The 25292-nt window shown below is 38.9% G+C and overlaps 1 protein-coding gene across 6 annotated transcripts in view; it reads left to right on the forward strand.

Moving 5' to 3' along the window:
• Positions 1-1906: 1906 nt before the first annotated feature.
• gria2b (glutamate receptor, ionotropic, AMPA 2b) overlaps positions 1907-25292 on the forward strand; it is a 52066-nt gene continuing 28680 nt past the window's right edge. For 4 of the 6 annotated variants that reach the window (XR_013100656.1, XM_024804004.2, XM_024804012.2 and 1 more), the window contains exons 1-2: positions 1908-2273; positions 2414-2554. Coding sequence is in view for 5 of the 6 variants with exons in the window: in XM_024804004.2 (XP_024659772.1) it covers positions 2189-2273; positions 2414-2554 (226 nt within the window). In the remaining variant the exon portion in view is untranslated. Of the gene's footprint in view, positions 2274-2413; positions 2555-25292 lie in introns of all 6 variants that reach the window. The other 2 variants (XM_024804016.2, XM_024804018.2) reach the window with 1 other exon arrangement.

Here is a 25292-nt window from a genome sequence, read left to right on the forward strand (position 1 = left end):
ATAAACCAAAATCTGTGAGGAATGTTTTCAGTATCTTTGCCACAAAGAATTCTGGGGGGCAGAAACCAGCAATAGCACTACTGCTGTATATACTATTGTACTTAATAAAGTGGCCAGTCACTGTATGTTTTTTGCCCATTTGTACTTATCCTTGCCACCAGATTTAAAAAGTTACCTGCAATTTCCAAAAATATTGTTGTGATAATCAATTAGAATCATGGACAAAAAGCAAAACAAAACAAAAGATGTTTTTTCTTATAGTATCTTGGATCTTTACCACCCCTACGTGTTCTCATTCACCTAAAGACTTCTCACAACAGGAGACAGTATACATGTTATGTGCTGTCCATGGTGCTGAAATCTGCCAATTTGTTGCTTATAACTGCCCCTGCCCTCAGCTCTAATTCACTCTCGGCCTCATTAGTTTGCTCCTAGACTGCTATCTTGCATTGCCAATGATTAATATACATCTGTCTGTGCAGGTTGAGATATGCATATCATAAAAGCAGGTGACAGGATTGCTACTTATTTCCTGCTGGCTGCAAGGCAAGCTCTCCTCCATTTAACCCCATTCATAATGGCACCCAAGACCAGGAATATATTTGCATCAGATTTGTATGCAGAAGGTGGAGATAAGCACTAGATCAAAGTTAAAGAGGAGATTCATTTGATGGTTATTCCTGGAGGGCATGAGTGATGGCCTCCAGCTGATGCACTTGATGAGTTTTCTCAGTAAGAAATGTTGGCCTTGTACGTGCTGTAGATGAGGCTTGTTTTTTTTAAGTGACCAACTATATTCGAATGTCTTAATCCAAGCTGTCTAATATACATATGTGATATTTGTCATTCAAAACAGTGACTGACAAATACAGTCAAAACAGTGTCCTGTAAATATGTATTAAAGGTCTATATTGGATCAACTACATGTAGACTTTTGTAACCCTTACTAATGTTAATATAAATCCTTTTGTGTAACTACATAAAGTACACTTGTATAGTCTTAAAATCTAAAATATATCGTCACATCCATATTTCTCATGCCTTTTGGATATCGTCAGTGATTGCTGGAACTAGCTGGAGCTAAGTACTACAGTGGTCTGAAGAGATATCTTTCTTTGTGATCACTTAATGAAAATTCCCACAGTGAACACAGATTAACTGATTACCTAATTAACAGAAAAATCAATCAGTGGTTTTGCTGATATTGACTGAAAAGATGTTTAGTTTTGGAGAAGGTTTAAATGTTTAGATATTTGTAGTTGTTTTGAGTCCAGCAGTAGCCCTTTTCGAGATAACATCACAAAATTACAACTTCTTTGTTTCCTTTTTCTTATTGTAAACTGAATATCTTAATGTTATGTTTATGTTTATGTTTATATGCACTTGAGTTAAAGTGGTTATGAAAATAGCAGTAAAATGCCCAAAATGCACACTTTAAACATATATGTGTGTGGAGAAAGTAGATGTGATGATCTAATGTAAAAAAGCATATGAGTGTATGGAAATTGTACTAAAATCTGCTTTTATACTGGAAGTCTGTTTGTTGGTTTATTGAACGTTCATTTAACATAAACTTGGTGGCAACGATGCTGAAAAGTGGACAGACTTTAAAATGAATTGGGACACTAACAAAGGAAAGTTGAAACGTACATCAGGAAACGAAAATAAAGTGTCACTTATAACTCTCGAATGTTGTGAATAAAGCATATTTGTAAATGTAACTTCTTATTTTTGCAATGTTAGGAAAAAAGAGAAGATTACATTGTTTAGAAGAAGCGCTTTTTCAAAGTGTTGTGTGCTCTCTTGTCGCCAAGTGGCTCATTCTCGGCTTTTTCCGTCTCTGTCCGCCTTCTCATTAACATTCCTCACTTGTGGGTGTGATGCTGAGAAGATCTCCTGCTCGCCGAGCGGAGACGCGCAGTGTGCCTGTGCGTTAGAGGAGGTATCAGCTGGCGGCAGGAGGGGAGCGACGAGGAGGAGCGGAAGAAGAAACGGCAAACCTACGTTGCAGGCGACCATTCCTTCACTGCCGGTGTCCTTTCACTGCTAGCCACCTGCAGAAAACGGTCCTTTCCTATTTTTTTTCTCCCCAAGACTGAAGGTGTCCAATATGTCTGGGATCTAATATCTCTGGAGAAACAGAGGAATATCATAATACCTTAGTGGATGTGGACACTAAACTGTCGACATGGAAATGATAGTGAATTTATTCGTTTCACTTCTCCTGGTTTTATGGGGATGCGCGCTTGGAGGCTCGCCCAGTGTTCAGATTGGTAAGCACCCATTAGTTCAACCGAAAAAGCCAGTTAGCTACAAACATTTTTGTGCGCAAAAACCTGTGAAATTGGTTCTAAATATGTTGTATTAATCAAATATTTACCAGTGTAAAAAAGATTATTTGTATTTATTTCAGGGGGACTTTTTCCAAGGGGCGCGGATCAAGAATACAGCGCGTTTCGGATAGGAATGGTTCAGTTTGGCACCTCGGAATTCAGACTGACGCCTCATATTGACAATTTGGAAGTGGCAAACAGTTTCGCTGTTACCAATTGTTGTAAGTTAAACATATTTTAAGTGTACTTTTATTGAAAGAAGCATTCAATGTCATCTGTGATATAATCTCCACCGCTGTGCTGTTTACCATAAGAGTTTGGATACACGTTATCAGCTCTTAGGATGTAATGATCTGAGCTGTCTAATCTATATTCTGTCAGCAAACACATCCAGACTGTGAGCTGTGTAGTTGAGTATGAACGAGGCTCGTGTAGGCAGGGGAAAGTTGGTTTCCACAGAAACAGTCGGTCACATCCATCCCATTTTCATTTCTTCAGATTTAGAGATCAAACAGACTGTACTGCAAGAATATCGATCCTAATATTTATTATGATCCTGCTTTCATGCAAACCAACTTATTTTTTCGAAAGTAACTGAAGATAAGGGGGTGGTAGAACTAGACTTAATTTCAGTATTCTCTGATCTGTTTCTTGTAACAAATGACATTTTAAGCAGCCACCTTCATTACTTTATATTTAATGTTCACTGAAAGGATCAACTATACTGAAGATAGACAGGTTAACTGGATCGGTATGCATTCGCTGTTTTCCTCTTTCATCTTTCAAGACGAAATCTGAGATGTAGGACTTGCTGAGACTGACGTTTTTTCATTGGTTACCGCTGTCACGTCTTTTCTGAGCCCAGAAAGAGCGGTGCTCAACCATTGTTTGTTCATATAGCCTTTGACTGCGCTTCAGGCATTGCCTAGCGACTAGGCGAAGCTTTAACATTCCCATTGAGAACTAATGATACCACGAGGCAGCGAAAACGTCAAAGGTGAAAAACAGGACAATAGCTCTCGATGAAATTTGAATCACGACATTCGAATTGTCTGCCACATTAATCTCTAATACTTCTTCTTTTTCGACGAGACGTCAGTAAACCGAGTTTTGTGATTAACATGCATTTACTGCTTTAAAAAAATCCATGGCCCTTTAAAGCTTTATTTCCTTGATAGGTTCGGAGGTCGCTATTTTAACAGCCACAGTTCATACATTTCATTAAGCGGTTGCCAAGCGACTGCTCCTCTCAACAGTCCCTTAAACATAAATCAAACGCTTCTGATTGGTGCGCGCATCGGTCCAATCGATTTCATTACCATATAAAAGCTTCCTGCTTAGAGATCCTCACTGCGCGTGACAGATCACAGTGAGAGTCATGTTGATGATTGAATTGTTTACAGCAGTCTATATAAACCACTGTTGTTTAGCTGACTTGGTTTAAATGCATCTCACACGTACAATTTTTTGTGCAAAGTATATCCTGTGTGCATTCTTTGTACCCACCCCCACCACACAGACATAAACACACACACTTTACATACTTTACTCTTGAAGTTTGTCTATGTTGTGCCACATATATATTAATCTGAGCGATTAGATGGGACCAATCGTGTTTTGGAAAACTATATGCAAACTATATATCTACTTATAATAAAAACATGGAGTGACCCGCACCTGTTTACTTGTTTAACTTAGGCTAATGTGTGGGCAAATGAACTGATTCTCATTATTTTAAATGAAGTAAACAGAACTTATCGCTGACTAGAAGGAAAACAATGGGCTGCAAGATTTGCACTGAGTTAATCTTTTAGTTAAGCACAGTATTTATTTATCCTTGTAGTTAATTTAATGGACTTCCTGCATGATGTTTCGTCATCTCGTGCAGTTTCAGATGGTAGTAGAGACTATGACCTTGGTTCACATCCACAGTGACTTCAGTTCATTTACTGCTGGTCCAGGATTGAACTAAAAAAGTACTGAAAGATGCATAAAGTTAGCAGTGACCCTGAAGGGTGAACAAATGGTTACACAAAATAGCAAATAAATGGATAGATGTAGACTGTGTTATGCTGGACAAAGGAAGTCACACTGTATACTAAAATGGGGACACATTTATTCAGAGGTTTTGTGTCTCATACATAGTTGCATGCATCTGGTGATACCAGATTGCGTGTGTATAAACTCCATCAACTGACTTTTTGAGTGGGAGTGAGAATGAGAAAAGGTAGGACTGGCTGGGGTAAGGCGTGGGGGGGGGGGTCGCATTTAATCCAGTAGATGGCAGTCTGCCCCACAGTCCGCCTCCATCTGTAATTGCAGCACATTAATGCCACCACCTTGTCTTTTGTTAGCTATACTTTATGAAACACATGCAGGGGAGAATAATGGGAGACACAATAAAGCCAATTCTCAATCCTGAAATCTAAAACATTGTAACAAAAGGTTTTTATAAGCTGTATGTTTAGTTCTGTGAATGCAATAATCAGACTCTTCTAATCTCAAACCAGAAAAGTACATTAGTCTTTAATAACGAGGGGAAAATGAAAGACAATATCCAGCTATATATAAATCGATCTTAGTGGACTACAGTATGTACCCTGAGAGACAGATTAGCTTTAAAATGTGTTCCCTCAATGTGAAAGTAGATAATGTCATCAGCTACAAAAAGAGCGCTAAAATTTACTTGGCACACAATGTGTTTTGCATTTTTCATATGAGATATATTCTAATGTTCACATATCATATTTGAGGTAACTGGCTACTGTATTGGTGGATAAAGTATCTTCTTTTATTTCCTTGCAATATGTGGGACTCAATATATGGACTGGTATCTCTCACACTGTGGCTGTACTTCTGGGCACCAGCATACTTCATCAATGTAGTGTGTCGGAGACAGTGGGAGGGAGGATGATACATTCCTCCATCAATAACAGTTCATCTGGTCAGGCTGGCATCCGCTGCCAAGACTAGGGGAGTTGTTGTTACCGTGTTATGTGTTTGTGTGTGTGTAGTCAGGTTGGTGTGCTGTCTACCCAAAGCAATAAAATTAAAAAAAAATGTTCGAACACTGTAGATTATAACCAGCTGTCTGTCCCCACATGACATACACACCCTGAAACTCTTCATCACTGGTAAAGAAATAATGAGGAAAGAAAAGGAAAAATGGTTGACTCATACTAGGACAAGTCAAAACAAAGATTCCAATTTCTGCCCATTTTTATCCATTCAGTAAAAAAAAAGTTTCTCTAGTTTATTTATAATTATAGATCCATGATGTGATAAGTAATTGGGAACGTTACCATAAACGAGACCTGTGTAAATATGTATCTTTTGTTATTGTATTTTTTTTTACGTAATTGCATCTTTTATTGTGTCATAACTCTTGTGTCTACCTTTGATTACAGACATGGAACAAGTCAAAGCAACATTGACATTATGTATTTCCTTTATACCTTCATGAGATAACATTAGCATTCTGTCCCAGTCCCAAGAAAATATATATCCAATTTTTTAGCTTCCCTTTTGCCTTTGAAAAACATGAAGCAAGTAATTTAAAGGGAGATTCATTAATGGCTGAACAGCTCACAGACATACATACTTTTAAGTGAGTTTTGAGTGGGTTAAAAGTGGCTGCATATTAGGGAGTCACAAACAAAACTCCATCTCAAGCAGCTACAGTTTGCAGCTTTGTCAATGATAGTGCAAAATATCACACCCTCTATGACAACTTTTTAGTTACTTGTACGTGAGAACTCACACCACATAATCTTTCTGGTTTTTTCTCTCCTGCCTTCACAAGCAGTGCGCTGGAGTACTGAAAGCCAGTTTGGACATAGCAAACAATTTATTCCAAATAACATAACCAATTAATACTAACAGGGCAAAGTTGTACAGGGAGCAATTATAGTCCATTCACATATGCACTCTCAGTGAACTCTCTTACCCATTACATTATCTTTTGTCACACCTGTTTAAATAATCAATGCTACTTTTTGCTTCTCTCTTATTTCCCATGGGGCTGCTACAGTAGTGGCTCCACATATTTGATCTGGGGCAGATTTCATGCCAGATGCCCTTTCTGACTCAATCTTTCAATTTATCTGGGCTCGGGACTAGCAGTATAGTGACCCCTGAGGGTGGGTTTGTGCCTACTCCTGGTCACCTGGTCTTGATCTGGAGATTAACTAAGAAACTAAGGTTTATTAAGGAATTCCACAGGTTCTGTGCTGGGACTAATAATACGTAGAGTATACATATTTCTGTTAGGGATTATTATTATTAGAAGAAATACCATACATGTTCATTGGTATGCTGATGACACTCACCTTTATGAAGCTGATGACATACACCAGTTAGTTAAAGACAAAGACCTGGATGGCTTCTAATTTCCTGCTTTTAAATTCAGATAAAACTGAAGTCATTGTACTTAGCCCAAAAAATATTAGAAAAATATATTAGTAATATGGCGACTAACTAGATATTTACTTTGGATGACATTACCATAGCCCTGAGTAACACTGTGAGGAATCATTTTTGATTCATTTTGACAAAATATGTCCTTCAATGCACATATTAAAAAAATATGTTATACTGCCTTGCATTTGTGCAATATCTTTAAAGCTTGAGTATTGTAATTCATTATTATCAGGTTGTTCTAAAAGCTTTCTAAAAAGCCTTCAGCTCAGTGAGAGTACTAAGGGACTAAAAAGAGAGAGCATATTTCTCTCCTGTTAGACTCTATTCATTGGTTCTCTGTTAAATACAGAATTGATTTGCTTTATTTTTTCACTCATTATGGGTTTACACACCAGTTTGCACTCTGACCGTCTCATACATCTTTTGTCCTTTCTCCATCTCACCACACCCAACTGGTCACGGCAGATGGCTGCCCCCTTTCCTTTATGAGGGTTTATGAGGGTTCATGTTGAGGTTGTATTATTTCTGACACAATTTTAGAGCAGTTCATTATACCCTAAACAGACAAAGAAGTCCTAGCTGTAAATTCATGTGCTGAAGCTGGAAAATATCAGTGTGAAATGAAAAATTTGGCACACTGGAAGACGTTGCAGCTCATTTGGTCTTTATCAATGTTTGTCAGACTCAGTGTAGAAATGCTAGTATATAACAGTAAGCCAAAAGTTGGTATTAGCTAGCCATTAGTATTATTTTAACTGAAACATTTCTGCAAAGCCTTGTCTCAGCAGTTTTCTTCATGATAATTTTCTTTCTTTTGACTTGAAGAGCCTTTTTTCATTGGCTTCAAAACTTATTTGAAGTTAAGAGCATCACAGTTAATAGCCACAAGACAGACTGTTATTTATCCCTGTGCACTTGAAAAGGAACCATCCAATGTGAAAGTAGAATTTAAAAAAACCCCGCTAAAACTATTTATAAATCCAGTAGTATTTAGCAGGTTAAAGACATTCATTTAAAGAATACTCCAAAAGGTTGTGGCCCTAATAACTTGGAGTAATTCCACTATTGCCATTGCTAGGATAATCCATCTTTTCTGGCTCAGCCTTCTGGTTTTATAGTGTTAATGATAATCTTTATGTGTGTTTACTTAATTTCAGTTCAAATGCTTCCATTGTATATTCTTGAGCTGTTATTTCTGTTCCCTACGTCTTTTCAAGCAAACTGCTTTTCTAAGACCAATGGAAGAGTTTGAGGGCACTGACAGCCAGCTGGTGATTTTAACACTTCAAAGTTCTTGTTTGTCATGGTTGAATCATGTCATACTGTAATTTCATGCATCTGAATGCACACAGCATTTCTGGGACGAACATATTCAGGGACCTGGCTGAATGATCAAAAGCCTAAACCGGCCATACATGCACTGTGGTGAATTGGTTATAGCCAATTTATTGTTCACGCTTAATTAAGTGCATTCTCCTCCATTTCAGAGAGTGCTGTGAAATATTAAATAGGCCTGGGAGCTGGCCGGTCAGAAAATGAGGCTAAAAACCCTCTGTGGATCTTAGCTTGCCCTGAATACAGCCCTCAACCAAGCCCTTATGACTGTGTTCTCAAAAAATACAAGCTTGAAATATTATGTGTTACAGTGTAATTCAAAGTTCTTAGCTGGAAGTTTCCAAGTTATTTCATTGACTTTTATTATCATAACTCAGTCTTAAACTCCTGTGGTGTTTTGCATTTCACTCACTGCATCAGTGATAAGTCTTAAACAGTTTGCATTAATTTAACTAATAAATAAACATTTCCTACATGTGTGGTAATAATAACTGGATTGATATGATTTGATGAATATGATTGCCACTCTCCTGTCTGAAAGCCTGCTAGAATCTAAGCAACTAAGTCATGTGAGCTGATGAAACAGTCATGAAATACTGTTATGAAACATCTGAGCTTGTAAATGTTCCAGATCCATTCATTGAGTAATTTAATGCAAATTTATGCTATAACATTGACATTACCTTGTGCTATACAGTAGTAAATCATGTAAAGAAACATGATACAACACATTTTAACATGTATGAATGTCAAGAAGGAAAATAATTTTATGCACCGTGTCATTTGCGTGAAGTATTCTACTGAGAAAAAGACTGCAACTCCTGAGAATGGCTTCATTTTCATATACAGTGACTCCGCCTTCCACCACCCCCACTCACTTGTGCTATTTAAAACAGTTTTGACATTGTGTCTTTGTGAAGGGTTACACACTTTGAATTGGTGCCAGTGAATATTCAATGTGAAATACACTCAACAAAAATATAAACGCAACACCTTTGTTACTGCTCCCATTCCCCATGGGATGGACGTAGAGACCTAGAATTCATTCCAGATACACAATATAACCATCCCTCCCAAACAGTGGTCACAAATCAGTCCAAATGTGTGGTAGTGGGCACATCTGCTATATTGAGATAATCCATCCCACCTCACAGGTGTGCCACATCAGGATGCTGATCTGACATCATGAGTAGTGCACAGGTGTACCTCAGACTGCCCACAACAAAAGGCCACCCTGGAATGTGCAGTTTTTTGCGCTATTGGGGGTCTGGGGACCCAGAACCGGTCAGTATCTGGTGTGACCACCATTTGCCTCATGCAGTGCAACACATCGTCGCATGGAGTCTATCAGATTGTCAATTGTGGCCTGTGGAATGTTGGTCCACTCCACTTCAATGGCTGTGCGAGGTTGTTGGATATTCGTGGGAACTGGTACACGCTGTCGTATACGCCGGTCAAGCACATCCCGAACATGCTCAATGGGTGACATGTCCGGTGAGTATGCTGGCCATGCAAGAACTGGGACATTCTCAGCTGCCATCTGCCCTGAACAATGTGAACCATGATTCATCCGTGAAGCGCACACCTCTCCAACGTGCCAGACGCCATCGAATGTGAGCATTTGCCCACACAAGTCTGTTACGGCGATGAGCTGGAGTCAGGTCAAGACCCCGATGAGGACGACGGGCATGCAGTTGAGCGTCCCTGAGACGGTTTCTGACAGTTTGTGCAGAAATTGTTTGGTTGTGCAAACCAATTGTTCCAGCAGCTGTCTGGGTGGCTGGTCTCAGACGATCTTGGAGGTGAACCTGCTGGATGTGGAGGTCCTGGGCTGGTGTGGTTACACGAGGTCTGAGGTTGTGAGGCCGGTTGGATGTGCTGCCATATTCTCTGAAACGCCTGTGGAGACGGCTTATGGTTGAGAAATGAACATTCAATGCACGGGCGACAGATCTGGTTGACATTCCTGCTGTCAGCATGCCAATTGCACGCTCCCTCATTGCTTGTGGCATCTGTGGCATTTTGCTGTGAGACAAAACTGCACATTCCAGGGTGGCCTTTTGTTGTGGGCAGTCTGAGGTACACCTGTGCACTACTCATGATGTCAGATCAGCATCCTGATGTGGCACACCTGTGAGGTGGGATGGATTATCTCAATATAGCAGATGTGCCCACTACCACACATTTGGACTGATTTGTGACCACTGTTTGGGAGGGATGGTTATATTGTGTATCTGGAATGAATTCTAGGTCTCTACGTCCATCCCATGGGGAATGGGAGCAGTAACAAAGGTGTTGCGTTTATATTTTTGTTGAGTGTACATAATACTCTTAGTTTAAAAGGAAGCACACTAAAGTTGTGAACTTCCACAGGCCTTGGCTTTTAACAACAGAGAAAGCATTAAAAAGCAAGATTTAGATTGCAGCTGCACTTCTTTCATGGGATTTGATGTCTTCATCACTATTGGGGATTTTCATGCAAATTTGACTATTTTTGACAAGCACCTCTGTTAAGCACAAGGCTGTTCTGTTGTGCAGACATGACAAAAAGTCAAACTTAGTGTGCTGACACAACACTGGACCAAATATTAATATTTGCTTAGAAGTATTTGTTTGTATAGATGAAAAATAAATACAATGATATAAATGTGTTAATGTATTAAATATAAGTAGGACACTAATATGGTATAAACTTTGATCATTCTGGAGGGACTTGGTCTACAGCCATTTTTCTTACTCTTTGTCTTTCATAAAATAAGGGCAGCTTAATGTAGAAAATTTAGAAAGTAAGAAAAAATGATACAAATATGAACCCTGGATATGTAAAATGAAACCACAGAATATAAACTGTCATGGCTCTGTTTTATCAGATGTTTTACCCTGACTTCCTTTCAGATAGAAACCGTGAAATCAGAAAATATCAGATAATTTATTCAGCTGCCCCCCTTTTCTAGTGTTTCTCCTGCTGTTTTAAAACAGCAGGGTGGATTGTTGAGCTGCCAAAAATGCAAGGGCGGTTTTCTTATCCTGTATAATTTTGAAATATTTTGGCAGAATATGACTGCTAACATTATACTGTAAGTCTCCACACCAAACTCAGAAACTACCTGTACACAATCAACTTCACTCTTTTCCATTAACTTTATCTTCATGTTGAAATCTGAGCTGAAAGTAGTGAACAGTCTGGAGTTTCTTCTTGCCTTATTATTATGCTCACTGTCTGTCTGCTGCTCAGGCATGTACATGGGCAAGAATATCTGGTACTAGTGTGTCAAGCATGTGTAGGTTTGTTTGCCCACTTTTTCATACACCTGTCACACACAATGTTGTCACTGGGCATGTGTGCATATCAAGCTTTTGTTGATGCAGCTTCTGGCTGAAATCCCATCTCTTCTTTCCATTCTCATCATGTTTCTTTATTATTTGTTTTCTTATCTGCTTCTAATGTCCATTAAATTGTTTTGACCTGCTACCCATTTGCTTCCTGCTGAATATTTGGCTGTCCTTGTGACCAATCTCTCATTGAATTTACCATTGTGAGTTTGTCCTTATCTTAACTGTAGGGTTGATGCTGCTGCATATGCTAAGTTGAGCTAGAGCCACTACTGTCCTTGACTTCTGTTAGCATTTCCGAAGTGCCTAGAAACCAACCAGTTTCTAGAAACCAGTGATGTACTGTAAGTCCACATTTCTGTATACACTACTGCTCAAAAGTTTAGGGTCAATTAATTAATTATTTCCTTTTAATATTTTGTATTAGAAGAACTGAGGCTCATTTTCAACGTCACTCCTGTGTTTCATCAGGTCAGGTTAGCATAGTTAAAAATCATTGTAACTAATAAAGACTGGCTAGTTTAGTATTGATATGTTTTGGGATTTGACAATAGTTGTTGTTGATGTCCCTCAGTAATTTAATAATTTTGTAACTAATGATGAGCTTTCAAAGACCAACAGAACAGTCAAAGTTTTTATACAACAGTGTATACTACTCCTTTCACAAACCAGCATTATTGGACACTTATGGGTACTATTAAATGAAACTAACAGATGAGGACCTGTGAGGCATCTGCTTGTTAAACTTGATACTTACTTGTTGGAGTCCCACTTCTCTTTTTATCTCAGTAAAAGACAGATTTTGAAGAGAGTTTTCATACACACCATTGTATAATTTTTTTTGTTATTTTTTTTCTCCACACGTACCATGATAACCATGATTTTTGGGAGCCAGACAACTATGTTATAGTTACTTGAAATGGTCCTCTGCTCACCTACATAGATATTCCACTAAAAAAATGATTAATCATTTATGAAAAATCTATCCATTAATAATGCTTTTTTGGGCAATATTACTGATCAGTGTAATTTTATATTAAAAAAAACCCATATGCTTTACTTAAAATAAAGGAACTTTTAATGTGACCCACTGTCTCTTTATGCTTTCATTGATAGCTGAGCCAGTAGGCCCGGTAATAAATGTCAACACATTTTGCTGGCAGCTGTAACTTTAAAGTCTCTGTCAGACAATCTTTTGTTAGGTTTAGTATGAAAAATAACAATCATATCATTTAACATATAAGGAAACTAGCCAAAACACGTACGTTATTGACAGTCATTGATAAATGACACATAAAACGTATTTTATTTTAGAGAGTCCATGTAACTGTAACTAATTTAATTTGTTATGATGTAAGCAGGGAAATGCTATCGACACGTGAGAAGAATTTGCATGTCATTTAACCTGTACAGTCAATAATTTATCCTTTTAATCTTCATAAAGCAGTGGGGTAATAGACCAAAACTGCACCTATTAAAACATAAACATAGCAGGGCAATAGGTGAAGATGAATACTCCAACACACCTCTGCATAAAGAGAGAATTTGACATACACTGCATAGTCACTTTGGCAAGATGATTCTCTGTCCAATGAAAGAGGTAGATTAAAGAAACTGCTCAGGGACTGTGACCTTACAAAACTTTTGATCAGGAAACATATGAAGTTCCTTTAATGGAGACAAACATCAACACAGAGCAAATCAGCAGGGGGGCGACTGCACTGGTGCATGGCTGAAAACCAAAATCATCTTGTGATAGTTCACTCAACAGCCCAAACACTTATACATGTAAAAGATAAACAGTTTTCAGCAAGCAAGTGTTATGCTTAGAAATAAATATAATAAACCAACATATTCATATGTTCTATGTAAAACAAAGGCTAATATTTATAAGTTAAATGCAAATCTATGTAGCAAAAAACAAAACACAGAAATATTGTTTTTAGCAGTGTAGGCAGGCCTAGTTTCACAATTTCAACCCTTTGGTGCACAAAAAAATTCTACACAACTGTAGAAAAAGTGAACGACAAGCCAACAGCTGCTGAGATGCTTTGGCTACCGTCCAGATGAAACCTTTTGTTTAAGCAGGCAGATCATCAGGGAGCAAGTTGTTACAAGAGTACAATACCGCTGTCTGTAAAACAGACAGCAGTTAACAGCAGTGCTGACAATATAAAGAACTCTTTCAAAGGGATCAAAGCTGCAAATGAAGTGGGCAAAGTGAGCTCTGGTTGAGAGACAGGGCTGGGGAAAAAAAGGCATATGTGCTTTTTCAGCAGGAAACAGAGAATTAATTCCTCTTCTTCATGTGACTAATTTACGCAATTAAATAAATTTCAGTCAGTTACATTAATCAGTGCAATTAATGTAAATAGTATAATCAATTACTTGCTAAGTTTGAGTATTTATCTATCCTTCCTAATAGTTTACAGAGAAAGTATGAAATGCTAAGATCACAAAAACAGACCCAGATTCCCTCCCGCCCCACCACTCTTATCTACCTTTACCCTGAGTCATCATGCCCTTTTTTAAAGGACAAAGCCAGCCTAAAGAAAGTCTGTCCTACATTTACATTACATTTAGATTTTGCTCACTGACACATAACGGTGGAACAATAGAGAGAACAGAGACATCTATAAATGTGCTGCTCTCTAGCTTATCAAACTCTTAAGACATTCTCGTCCTATTGTGTCATTTGCATTCATCATTTTTTTTTATTTCTTTATCTTTCCTGTCATTTCAGTTGTATTTTTTTCTTTTAGTCCACACACAAAATGCCCACAAATACACAATCAGATTTAAAAAGCTTGACAAAAACACCCATTAAGAGTAGACAAGGCAACCAGATCAAATCGTAATCCCACAATGATAGGAAGCACAGGTTCTCCTCTATGCATGTTGATGAGTATCCCTCTTAAGCAGTAAACATTATTTGTTGAAATAATGAAAATATTCAGTTAAATGACTTTCACAATGATTGTAATTAGATTTGAAGATTCTTGTAGAAATATAACAGCCACTTGAAGTTCACCTGCGAAAGACTAGCTCCTTTTTAAATGTGTGTTCTTTGTTTTGCTTTGTGTCATGTTCTTTCAGTAAGTTGAACGTTGTTAAATTAGGTCTCAGGAAAAGATGTGCACTACAGGTTGCTGGCAGTTGTCAGGGGGAATCGGTCACAGAGAGGGTGCTGCACCAAAAACCTCAGTGAGATTGGCTTGGTCACTTGCAGATTGCCACAGTCCCTCATAGTTAACATGGAAAATGCTGATTTGTCTGCAAACACTTGCTAACTAACCATCGAGCAGAAGGGAAACTCAAAAAACTTCAGTACATACTGGAAACTGAGAATGCTCGTTTTCAAGTTAAAGTTACTTTATCTTTACCGTACCACAGAAACCAGCATGTTTCAAAAGGTGCATGTATTACTTTGAAGGTTTCTTGTTACATTTCACTCCTCACAATTTCACGACAGCTCAGAGAGTAGTTTGTGACAACAAGACAAGGCTGTGTTTTCCATACAAATTTTGGGAAACCGTGGCAATTCCAAGGAGGTTTTTAGTGCAGTATTGCATATGTCTTTGCTACCAATTTTACTTAGTGACAGCAAGTGTCCTCCAGCAATCACTTGCCTTTGGGGAATACACATTTTTAGTCCCTAAAGAGTCATGAACCAGTTTCTAGGCATGCATGAGTGTGGCTCTATAATCAGTTTCACAGCAACTGCCAACAACCACTTGTAACAGGTTGTTGAAAACTCATCTTCCCCTAGGAATTAGTGGTTACCAACTCCCAGTTACCAGCTGTTCTCTGCTTGTGTTACCAGGGCTTTAGGTTAGTTTTAAGATAGTTTTGTTAAAGTTTTGAAATGTCCAACTTAACTACTCTCTTAAAAACTGGTTGTCTATATTATTTTCCTGGTAAAACATTCTTTATAATCTGGAGCCTTAGTTGAATAGATGATATAAATAAAGCCATCTTAAATATAATTTTACGTTTCTTCAAAGTTATAGAATTTAAAAAATCTAGTCAGCCCACTTTTCAGAGATACAGTGGTAACAATATGCTCTTCATCAACTGTGATCAATTCTCGATGGCAAAGTGAGATAATCCATAATCATTTTGGATACCCAGCATCTGACTCATGACAAATTTTCCTTCTGCTGTGGTGATACAGTAGTTCCTCTCTCTCACACAGCTAGTTCTCATAATAAAACAGCAAGGGAAAGGGGTGGTGTTAATATTAATGCTGTTGGCACTGCAGTATATAAGCTTTTATAACGGTAGGAGAATTTTTTTTCTTTATTTTTCAGATTATAGATATAGGAGGGGACATCTTGATAGAGATCCAAGGATAAAGCCTTGGTTGCATCTTTTGAGGATAAGAATCTGGGCTCTGTGGATACGATCTGCTAATCTAGGTCTTTTGTGACACTGGTGCAGAGATAAAGTGCTTGCGTTAAAAATAAATTATTAAAACAAGGAAGGATAAGTAAATACAACATAATTCTCATTGACTTTAGGCAGTATTTTTCCCCCCTGAAGTCAGTTTTCTGTGCTGCATGGTTCCATTGATCCCCTATCTAACATGACTATATTTTATATATTAAAGTGTTTTTAGTGTTGGAGACGTAAAATAACAAACACAGTTTCCATACTATATTCAACAAAGACTTCTAACCTCTGTTAATTTTATTTTCAATCATACTAATAGAAGTGGGGAAGGAGGACCCAAACGCAGGGCTCTTGCGATGAACAGTGCATTTTATTTACAGTGGAGTAAATGAGACAACACAATAATCCCCGTGAGCTCCCTCGACTCCTGTGTTGTGTCTTCACCCAAAACTCTGTACTCTGTACTCACTCCCCGTGCTTGTTGTCCACCTGTGCTCCACTCTCCTCCTCCTGGGGGAAAAACAACAGAGGCAGCCGTCAGGACACCACACTCCAGCAGGCACACACTTACTGCACGTCACTACACTTAGGCAAACTAACTTGTAGTCGACTTCAATCATCCAGCCTCGGTGGGAGCGCCATCATCCTCTTAAATAGCTCCCCCGACGAGCCTCATCAGTAGCAGGTGCGTGGCATGGTCTTCTGGTGTGGCCAGCCCCCTAGCCGGGCCACACAGGTGCCTGTCACCCGGCCTACAGGACACCACCACATCCGCCCACAGACAGGCACACACCCACACCTGCCTAAACATACACGCGTGGAATGCACACACAGACAGCAGCACAGTGCACACACATTTCTACAAAATATAATAAAGTCCATAACTGCTCAGGGACCCTGGGTCGCTCAAGCCCAGGTCCCTGACATTAACTACTGTATCCTCTACTTCAATTTGTATTTCCTTTTAAAATGTGGCTATGATCAGGTTGTTGTTGTAGTTGATGAATATGTGTATAACCCGAACAAGCGGTTGCTGGAGGTTTCTGGCTGTTGCCGGGTGAAGGTCTCCAAGGGTGTGCTGCAACAAAAACCTCCTTGTGATTGCTTTGGTTGTTAGAAAATTGCCACAGTTGCCTTATGTTGGTGTGAAAGAGCTGTCTGCAAACACTTGCTAACTAACCACTTTCAACATAAAAGTACTGCCTTACCACTAAAGACAGTTTGTGTTGCACACTTTGAAGTTTCAGCATAGGGAATACTTAGTGAGTGTTTGAAGATAAGTCATTATCTTACATACAAGCTTTGGGTGATTGAAGCAACCTGGTCATAACGAAAGCAACTGCATGATAACTGCTTTATAACCAATTTTACTGAGTGACAGCAAGCAACCATTTGCCAAGTGGAATAAACACATTTTTCCCAAGTGATCGGTAGTTGCAAGGGGCTGAGTGACCAGTCTCTAGTAGTTTTAGCAACTGATTTCACAACAACTGGCAGAAACCACTTATTTTTTTCTAGTGACCTGTGGTTGCCAAGCAGTCACCAATCAAACTCTAGGCCTATGTGACTGGGGCCAAAGTAAGGCAATTTGATGACACTGGGGGACTTAGCATCGTCAGCTTGCACATCTGTGAAGGCTCCGTTAACGCTAGTCAGGTTACACAGACATTGGAGTAAAAAGATTTGATGTTTATGAAACATGACAAAGGACAATGGAAGCCCAGAACTGCTTAACTGCTGTAAACCAGTATAAAGAAAGACAGAGGAAATATTATCATTGTACAACTACACTAACCGGTCTTTTTAGTCTCATTTACAAACCGCATTGGTTGTGTCCCGCACCGACTGTGACATCACCATAATCCTGATACTGTTCATACTGACACTTGAGGGCAGGCTGCAGCCTTCTTCTGAACTATAGGTGTCAGCACTCAGAAAAACGTTCCACATCAGCTGGTAAATGATTAGAAAAAATCAAAACAAGAAGCAAACTAGTCAGAAAGTCTCATCATTTCAAGCTGCAGCAGTATCTCTGTCTGTATAACCTGGGGCTCTCTTCAAGTCAGCTGCATCAACTGTGTCGCTTGACAGATTAAAAAAACATGACAACCCTAAATGACACACAGATATGAGATGACTTTTCAGCACAGCTGTTTGCAAAGATGTCCGGGGCCAAGCATAAACATGTCAGTTCTCAAAACCTGACAAAAAAAGGTGGAAAACATGCACTATTTTCAAGTTTACATTATTTACAAATCATTGCATAATCTTAATAGTTACACATTTTTTGGTTTTTTAAGATGTAAAAAGTATGAAACTAATAATATTGCAGATTATTAGTTTGTGACATTATATGACATAATGACCAAAGACAATGTTTGATTTTGATTGGTAGGGGGATGGTCAAACAAACTGTTTACTGCTATTTTTCTGTGAACATCTATGAACACATTCACCAATTGCTGCAAAGAAATGAATGATGGATTGTTGTATGAAAGTCAGTTTAAGAGGAATGAACTGAGGGTCAAGGAAAAGATGGTTAGTCTGAGGTTAAATGAAATAATTAGCTGATGAGAGACCTGAAATTAGAAGTTGACATTCAGTGTGGTGATATTGTATTTTCTCTTTACATCCCTCTAATGAAAGAGATTAAAAGAAAAAAATGAGAGGATTCTACAAAAAAAAAAGAAAAAAGAAAAAAAAAGAAAACAAAGAAGGTGCCAAAACTTTAGTAGCGTACTTGTAGGCTACCACATGAACAGTAAGTGCAGGATTATGTGTGTTAAATGCTCTTTACTTTGCCAGACCTCTCTGAGTTGATCCCTATATATCTACAGCAAACACCGAGTGTCTGGTTGCTATGGCAGCTGCTCCCTCAGATGCTGGATGAGGCTGTGTTTTTATAGATAACTAATTTTGCTCTGGCAGGTTCCCAGATCATTAGAACATAAAACAGCAGATCCAAAGTCTGCTTTGGTATTTCCACAAAAGGTCACTGGACATACGGTGTGTTTTATTATGGGAGGCAGATGAAGTGCGAACAGTGTGTCTGATGTATGACTGCCTTTGCAAAATCAATACAACTAAAGAATTCTGTATTGTGCTTCATGAAATAGACTGGTGTGTGTGTGCAGTAATACAACACAGTCTTTAGATCTAAATGCAGCCAGTTTTTTAACAGTAGAAGTATTTAAAGATCTTTTAATCAGAGTGCTCCATGATTAATGTGAATGAGGTACAAATTAGTCTTTAGAGAGAGCAGGTTGAGCTATGGAATTTTCTTTGATCTTTGTGCAAGATAAACATTCATTATGTAGGATTTCTTTGAAGAATATGTCTTGCAGAATAGGTGTCTGCAAATGGTTGCACATGTAATTGATTGCTGAATTGTATCTAGCTGTTGTAATGCAGTTAGTTTCAGGGTGACGAAGAAACTGAATTCAAGATAATGTAAAGGCAAAGTGGAGACCCTAGTTTTATTAGATAATATATAGATAATATAATGTATTGGATAATGTAATAGAAAGGTGTCTTCTATTATGTATACTGTGATAAATTATTCCACATAATTTAACACTGTTCAATTGCAGGAGAGTCAAATTCATAAATACAGACATCACAGGGGTCTTTGATTGTTCTGTTTATTATTTTTGCTCTTTTTAATGGGGTTCCTGTTTTCAAAAAGATGATTCTGAAAGTGTTATGTTTGTTTGCTAAAAAACAGTCAAATACAAGACTCGTGAGGCAGGTAAAATGAACAAAAAGTCAGCTTTAATTCCAAACACAAAAAAATGGGAGCATGATGTGGCTTAGAAAAATTAAGGCTGGCAAACAAAAAGGCTGGGTAATCAGAAATAGCAGAAAAACTAAAAAGAATAACATAGCACAGTAAAAAATGGCAATTCACGTGGGAGATGAACATGTTGCAAGCAGGCAGATACAGGACAGACTGAAAATTAACAAGGGAAACACATAAATAACGAGAGCTTTGTAAACCAGTAGAAAGGAGGGAATCAGATGAGAGAAGACTGATCAGTCACACGATGTATTTGTAATAGTCGCATTTGTTGTCTAGAACATAGACTGTAAATAAAAGATGGCTTCCTTAACTTTGCCCTGATAATCATGGATTCTGCCTGAAGCCTTGATTGTTGCATTTTTCCCAATACCATGTTGTCTTGTAGGAACTAGAGATTAAATTTGGACAAGAAGTAGAATTGTATTGCCAGCTAATGCTAGGAAGTCTTGTTCACAATTAGCTATAATAATAATAATAATAATGGATTGGATTTATATAGCACTTTTCAAGGCACCCAAAGCGCTTTACAATGCCACTATTCAGTCACTCTCACATTCATACACTGGTGAAGGCAAACTACAGTTCTAGCCACAGCTGCCCTGGGGCAGACTGACAGAAGCGAGGCTGCCATATCGCGCCATCGGCCCCTCTGACCAACACCAGCAGGCGGTAGGGTAAAGTGTCTTGCCCAAGGACACAACGACCAGGACAGAGAGCCCAGGGATCGAACTGGCGACCTTCCGGTTACAGATACACTTCCCAGCTCTTCCCAGATATTGAAACCATTTCTGTACCCTTCACCTGTCTGTAAACGTTTCCTTTATTCTAGTCTTTGGTGGCTGACTCACTGGCTATTATTTTACTTTCTCCTTTGTTTCAATTTAAGGTTAGAAGGATAATATCTATCTAATAAGTCAGACTCGTTCCCGGTGGGTGATGGGCTCCACCAGGGCTGCCCTTTGTCACTGATTCTATTCATAATTTTTATGGACAGGATTTCTAGGCGCAGCCAAGTGGCGGAGGGCTTTCACTTCGGTGGCCTCAGAATCTCATCTCTGCTTTTTGCAGATGATGTAGTTCTGTTGGCTTCATCGGGTGTTGGCCTCCAGCTCGCACTGGAACGGTTCACAGACGAGTGTGAAGCAGCGGAAATGAGGATCAGCACCTCCAACTCTGAGGCAATGGTTCTCAGCCAGAAAAGGGTGGAGTGTCCACTCCGGGTCGGGGATGAGTTCCTGCCCCAAGTGGAGGAGTTCAAGTATCTCGGGGTCTTGTTCGCGAGTGACGGGAGAAGGAAGCCGCAGTGATGCGGAAGCTGCACCCGTCCGTCGTGGTGAAGAGAGAGCTGAGTGTAAAAGCGAAGCTCTCAATTTACCGGTTGATCTACGTCCCTACCCTCACCTATGGCCACGAGCTGTTGGTAGTGACCGAAAGAACGAGATCGTGGATACAAGCATCGGAAATGAGCTTCCTCCGAAGGGTGGCTGGCCTCTCCCTTAGAGATAGGGTGAGAAGTTCAGCCATCCGGGAGGGACTCAGAGTAGAGACGCTGCTCCTCCACATCGAAAGGAGCCAGCTGAGGTGGTTCAGGCATCTGACAAGGATGCCTCCTGGGCACCTCCTGGGTGAGGTGTTCCGGGCATGTCCCACCGGGAGGCAGACCCAGGACGCACTGCAGAGATTATATCTCTCGGCTGGCCTGGGAACGCCTTGGTGTTTCCCCGGATAAGCTAGAGGAGGTGGCTGGGGAGAGGGAGGTCTGGGCTTCTCTGCTCAGGCTGCTGCCCCCATAACCCAGTCGGAATGGATGGATGGATGGATGAATAATATCTAATATAATGCTCAAAATATGGATTTTGGGCATTATTTGAAAATCTCACCTTCATTTCATGAAACATACCATTTGTCATTACGCCAAATAGAACGAGTTTTGTCTTGTCTGACCATAAAACTTTCCTCCTGTTCAAGTGGACATCTGCAAATTTCAGTCGAGCTTGTAGAGTTAGACGTCAAGGCTTCTTTTTTGGTCGGCACTTTTTTGGCCAGCACTGTCTCAGTGATGTAAAACTTCATGGTGGATAGTGAGAGTGGTGTTTAAATTCATGGCACTATTGAGCCTTGGTGGTTCCTGGGTTGTTGGTGAACATCCTAGCCAATTTCATCTCATCCGATGGTGGGAAAGGTGTTAACACATCCAGATCACTTGTGCTTACATACAGTTGTCTGATAATCTTGAAATCTGCAGTTGTTTAGAAAGGAGTCTCTCCCAAGTCAAATCAGTTAATCTGTGAAAGTTCTTTGGACTTTCACAGGTTCTGTTGGCCAATCCAATGAGTTCTGTCAACCAAATTGTTTTAATGCTGGCAAAGAACAACCAGTTGTAGTAAATTATGATCACTGATAAGAAGTTAATATGCATTAGTGTTGTAAAGTTTAAAGAATGTAAAACTTTAGAGTCTATATGTATGATTTTTTGACCTTGTGTGGATTAGAGAAAATCCTAAATTAATTCAAACTTGTCCACCCAATTCCTGTTTTTTACTCATTAAAGATGTACGCTAAACAGTACTTCCACCCTGGAAAAGAGGAGTTTAAACAATGCATTAAAAGCCGAAAAATGACCATCACATTCAAGAGTATGATGAGTGTATGTAAACTTCTGACCACAACTGTACTTCATTCAAAGATGCTTAGAAAGCAACAAAAGTCAAAGTGTACATCATGCTCAGGACATTGTGGGTTCTGTACTAAGATCACACACTGGGTATTTAGTATAGGGGCATTCAGCAATCTCTGTTCTTGTGAAAACTACATCTATCCACGGCAGAAAGCCTGCAGGAAACAGGTCAGTGAACAAAAGCGGGGAGGGAGAAAGAGAGGAGACAGAGAGAAATAGGATGGGAGATGGGAGGAGGGGGGTCAGAAGGTGATAAGAACTGAGCTGTACTGTTCTACTAGAGACCAGCTGCCGGAAGAGCTGCTCAAAGGCAGACAAAAACAGTTCCCAGTCCTATCGGCCACTCAAAAGCATGACTGAGAGCTGTCACCACGGCAACAGCCTACAGAGATTTACTACATGTATATCCACATTAGCAATACAAAAAGTGAGATTTTTCACATACAAGTTTGGTCATATAGGAAATATGAGTTTATGTAACTGTAAAATTCAGGAAGAACAATTTCTGCATGCATAAAAATTTGTTGAAATAATAACTGCAGGGATCTTACCCATATTTCTAATTCCCTTATCCCAGAGGTTTTCAGAAAGATTTTACAGCCTAAACACTGCATTTAACTGTGTACTGTGTTTCCTGCTATGTAGAGAGAGAACATGGCTGAAATACGTTACCCTGGCAACAGTCTACAGAGGGAATTAAACCAGATCACGCCTTTATGGGCTGCAGACAAGTCATAAAGCACACGAAGTACATATTAATATTTTGCTTTCTGTAAGTGTTGCACGTTTTACAGTCTATATTCTTAAGTTGCAGATGAATAGACATTTTGTAACCTAAGTGTCAGGATGATAGCCATAATAAGACCATCTCAAATTCTCTACTTACCAAAAAAATTAATAAGTCAGTGCTTCCTTTCTTTCCTCTTTCAGCAAAGGATACACTAGACCATCCCTTACAAAAGGGAATGAGCTAATGCTGTCCCACATTTTAAAGTGGCACGTCATCCATTCATTCAGAAAACCATAATATCAGCATGACTGATGCAGATCATCATATGAATTACTTTTGTGCTTTAAGGCTTGTGCCATAACTTGGTAATATTTTGATATGTTTTGAACCATCAACAAGGTAAATAGGCAAATTCAGTTTTTTTGTCACATACTGTATATAAAAGATTGACATTTTATTGGATACCCTGCTTTACTGGCTTTGGGAAACAAATGGTGATCATATTTTCAGTAAAACAGTAAAACATGAAATTAGTAATTGAGACCATTAACTCACCAGGATCCACAGTGATTGAAGGAGACTACAGTGAGTTCTCTTAGATTTCTATACAGTCAGAATATCTGTTTATGTTCTCAGTCATCCAGGTCATTGTAGTTTAAGGAGCTTGGAAAGAAAGCACCTGGACTTCTTTATTTTTCAGCCGAGAAGCTTAAAAGATTCTCGGACAAGAGGTGAAACGTCTTCAAGAAACTCTTCTTCAAGTCAGAAATATTTTTGAAACAAGAGGACCAGGCTCATGCTGATCTTTTGAAACAATGCCATTTCAAGGCACGTCTTCACTGGAGTCACCTTTCAGGTGTAGAAGCTGCATCCATCTTTCTTTGCAAAGTCTCTGCTGGTCAAATTGTTGCTTTGTGTAAGACAGTTTGCACAATGGATTTAGAAAGGACTCTCCATTTATAAAGATCAATGTTAAAAATAATGTTACGGTGGAGTAACTCACTTGGGCTTCACTGAGTCTTTATTTTGAGAGTTGTTGTCAGCGTTTAGCACTGAAATTCATAAATTTTACTTCAATCAAATGATGAAAGCCTTAATAAAAGAAATAATTCAACTAGAGTAACTGCAAAGGGAAGAGAAATTTAACAGTTTATCAAGCCTGCATTAAGCAACACAATAAGAAAGGGGGAAGTATGTCATATTGTACGTTCTTAATCCTTCCTTCACTTACTTCCATGAATTCATTTTGTTTGCCACTGAGGAGAAGTGTCTAGGAAAAAAATAAAAAACATGAGGTCATTTATTTGACTCATCAACCACAACCACAGGCTTCAACTTAAAGAAAATGTCTGGGAATCAAAAGAGTAGGAATTCTGTTCTGCACTAAAATGTGTGTTAATTGAGAAAAAATGCAATCTCAAAATTGTTCCCGTGTCAGAGCCTTAAGTTAGAAACCTCTTTCCCATTTTCTATATCTGAGCCACAGTGATAAGGATGCAAATACTTAAAAAAAAAATCCAGTACTACAAGAGCATTTAGGAACACAGCAATAAATTTAGTTAAAAAAGCTGCTTGTAGCTGTCCTTACATCACCTACAGCACTGTTGAACACACAGGAGGACTGTGCAAGGGCCTAAAAAGATTGAGTTCACCCAGGAGAGCCAATAAAGATGTTTTTTTAGGTGCTTAAAAGCATCTCTTGTCTAGAATGAAGAGGAAAATGAAAATGCCATTTTTATTTTAACCCTGCTAATTGCAGTTGGAAACCACATTCTTTCTGGTAACAGTGAATGGTTCTTATGCAGTTTGGTAGTTATTTGGTTTGTTGAACACTGATTCACACATCTTTATCTCTTACTGTAAGCTTAGCTTATCATAAAGTCTGCAGTCTGTTAGTTTCTTGGCAGCTGTTCTGAGCAATAGTTACTTAGATTGGTTTATATAATGCATGCAACAATCATTTTTAAATAGAATTTAAAGGTGCTTTTAGGCAAGTTCTGTTTGCTTTGTACTACAGTGGAGCCTTTGAATCTAATTCGGCATTTTGATTGTTCCCATGTTGTTTTCTTGAAATCAGATCAGACCCAAATTTAACTCAATATCTGGGGACAATGCATAAGGTAGACAACCCCTAATGCACAGGATGCTTTTTCTTCTATTTAATGCTTAGTGGTACCACCATTTACAAGGTGGAATTAATGCTTTATAAAATACAATTTGAAACTCACCATAAACCCACAAACAAGAACATTTACTGAGGTTATAAAACAAGTG

The sequence above is a fragment of the Maylandia zebra genome, linkage group LG2 (genome assembly GCF_041146795.1).
Source record: "Maylandia zebra isolate NMK-2024a linkage group LG2, Mzebra_GT3a, whole genome shotgun sequence".
Classification (NCBI taxonomy): domain Eukaryota; kingdom Metazoa; phylum Chordata; class Actinopteri; order Cichliformes; family Cichlidae; genus Maylandia; species Maylandia zebra.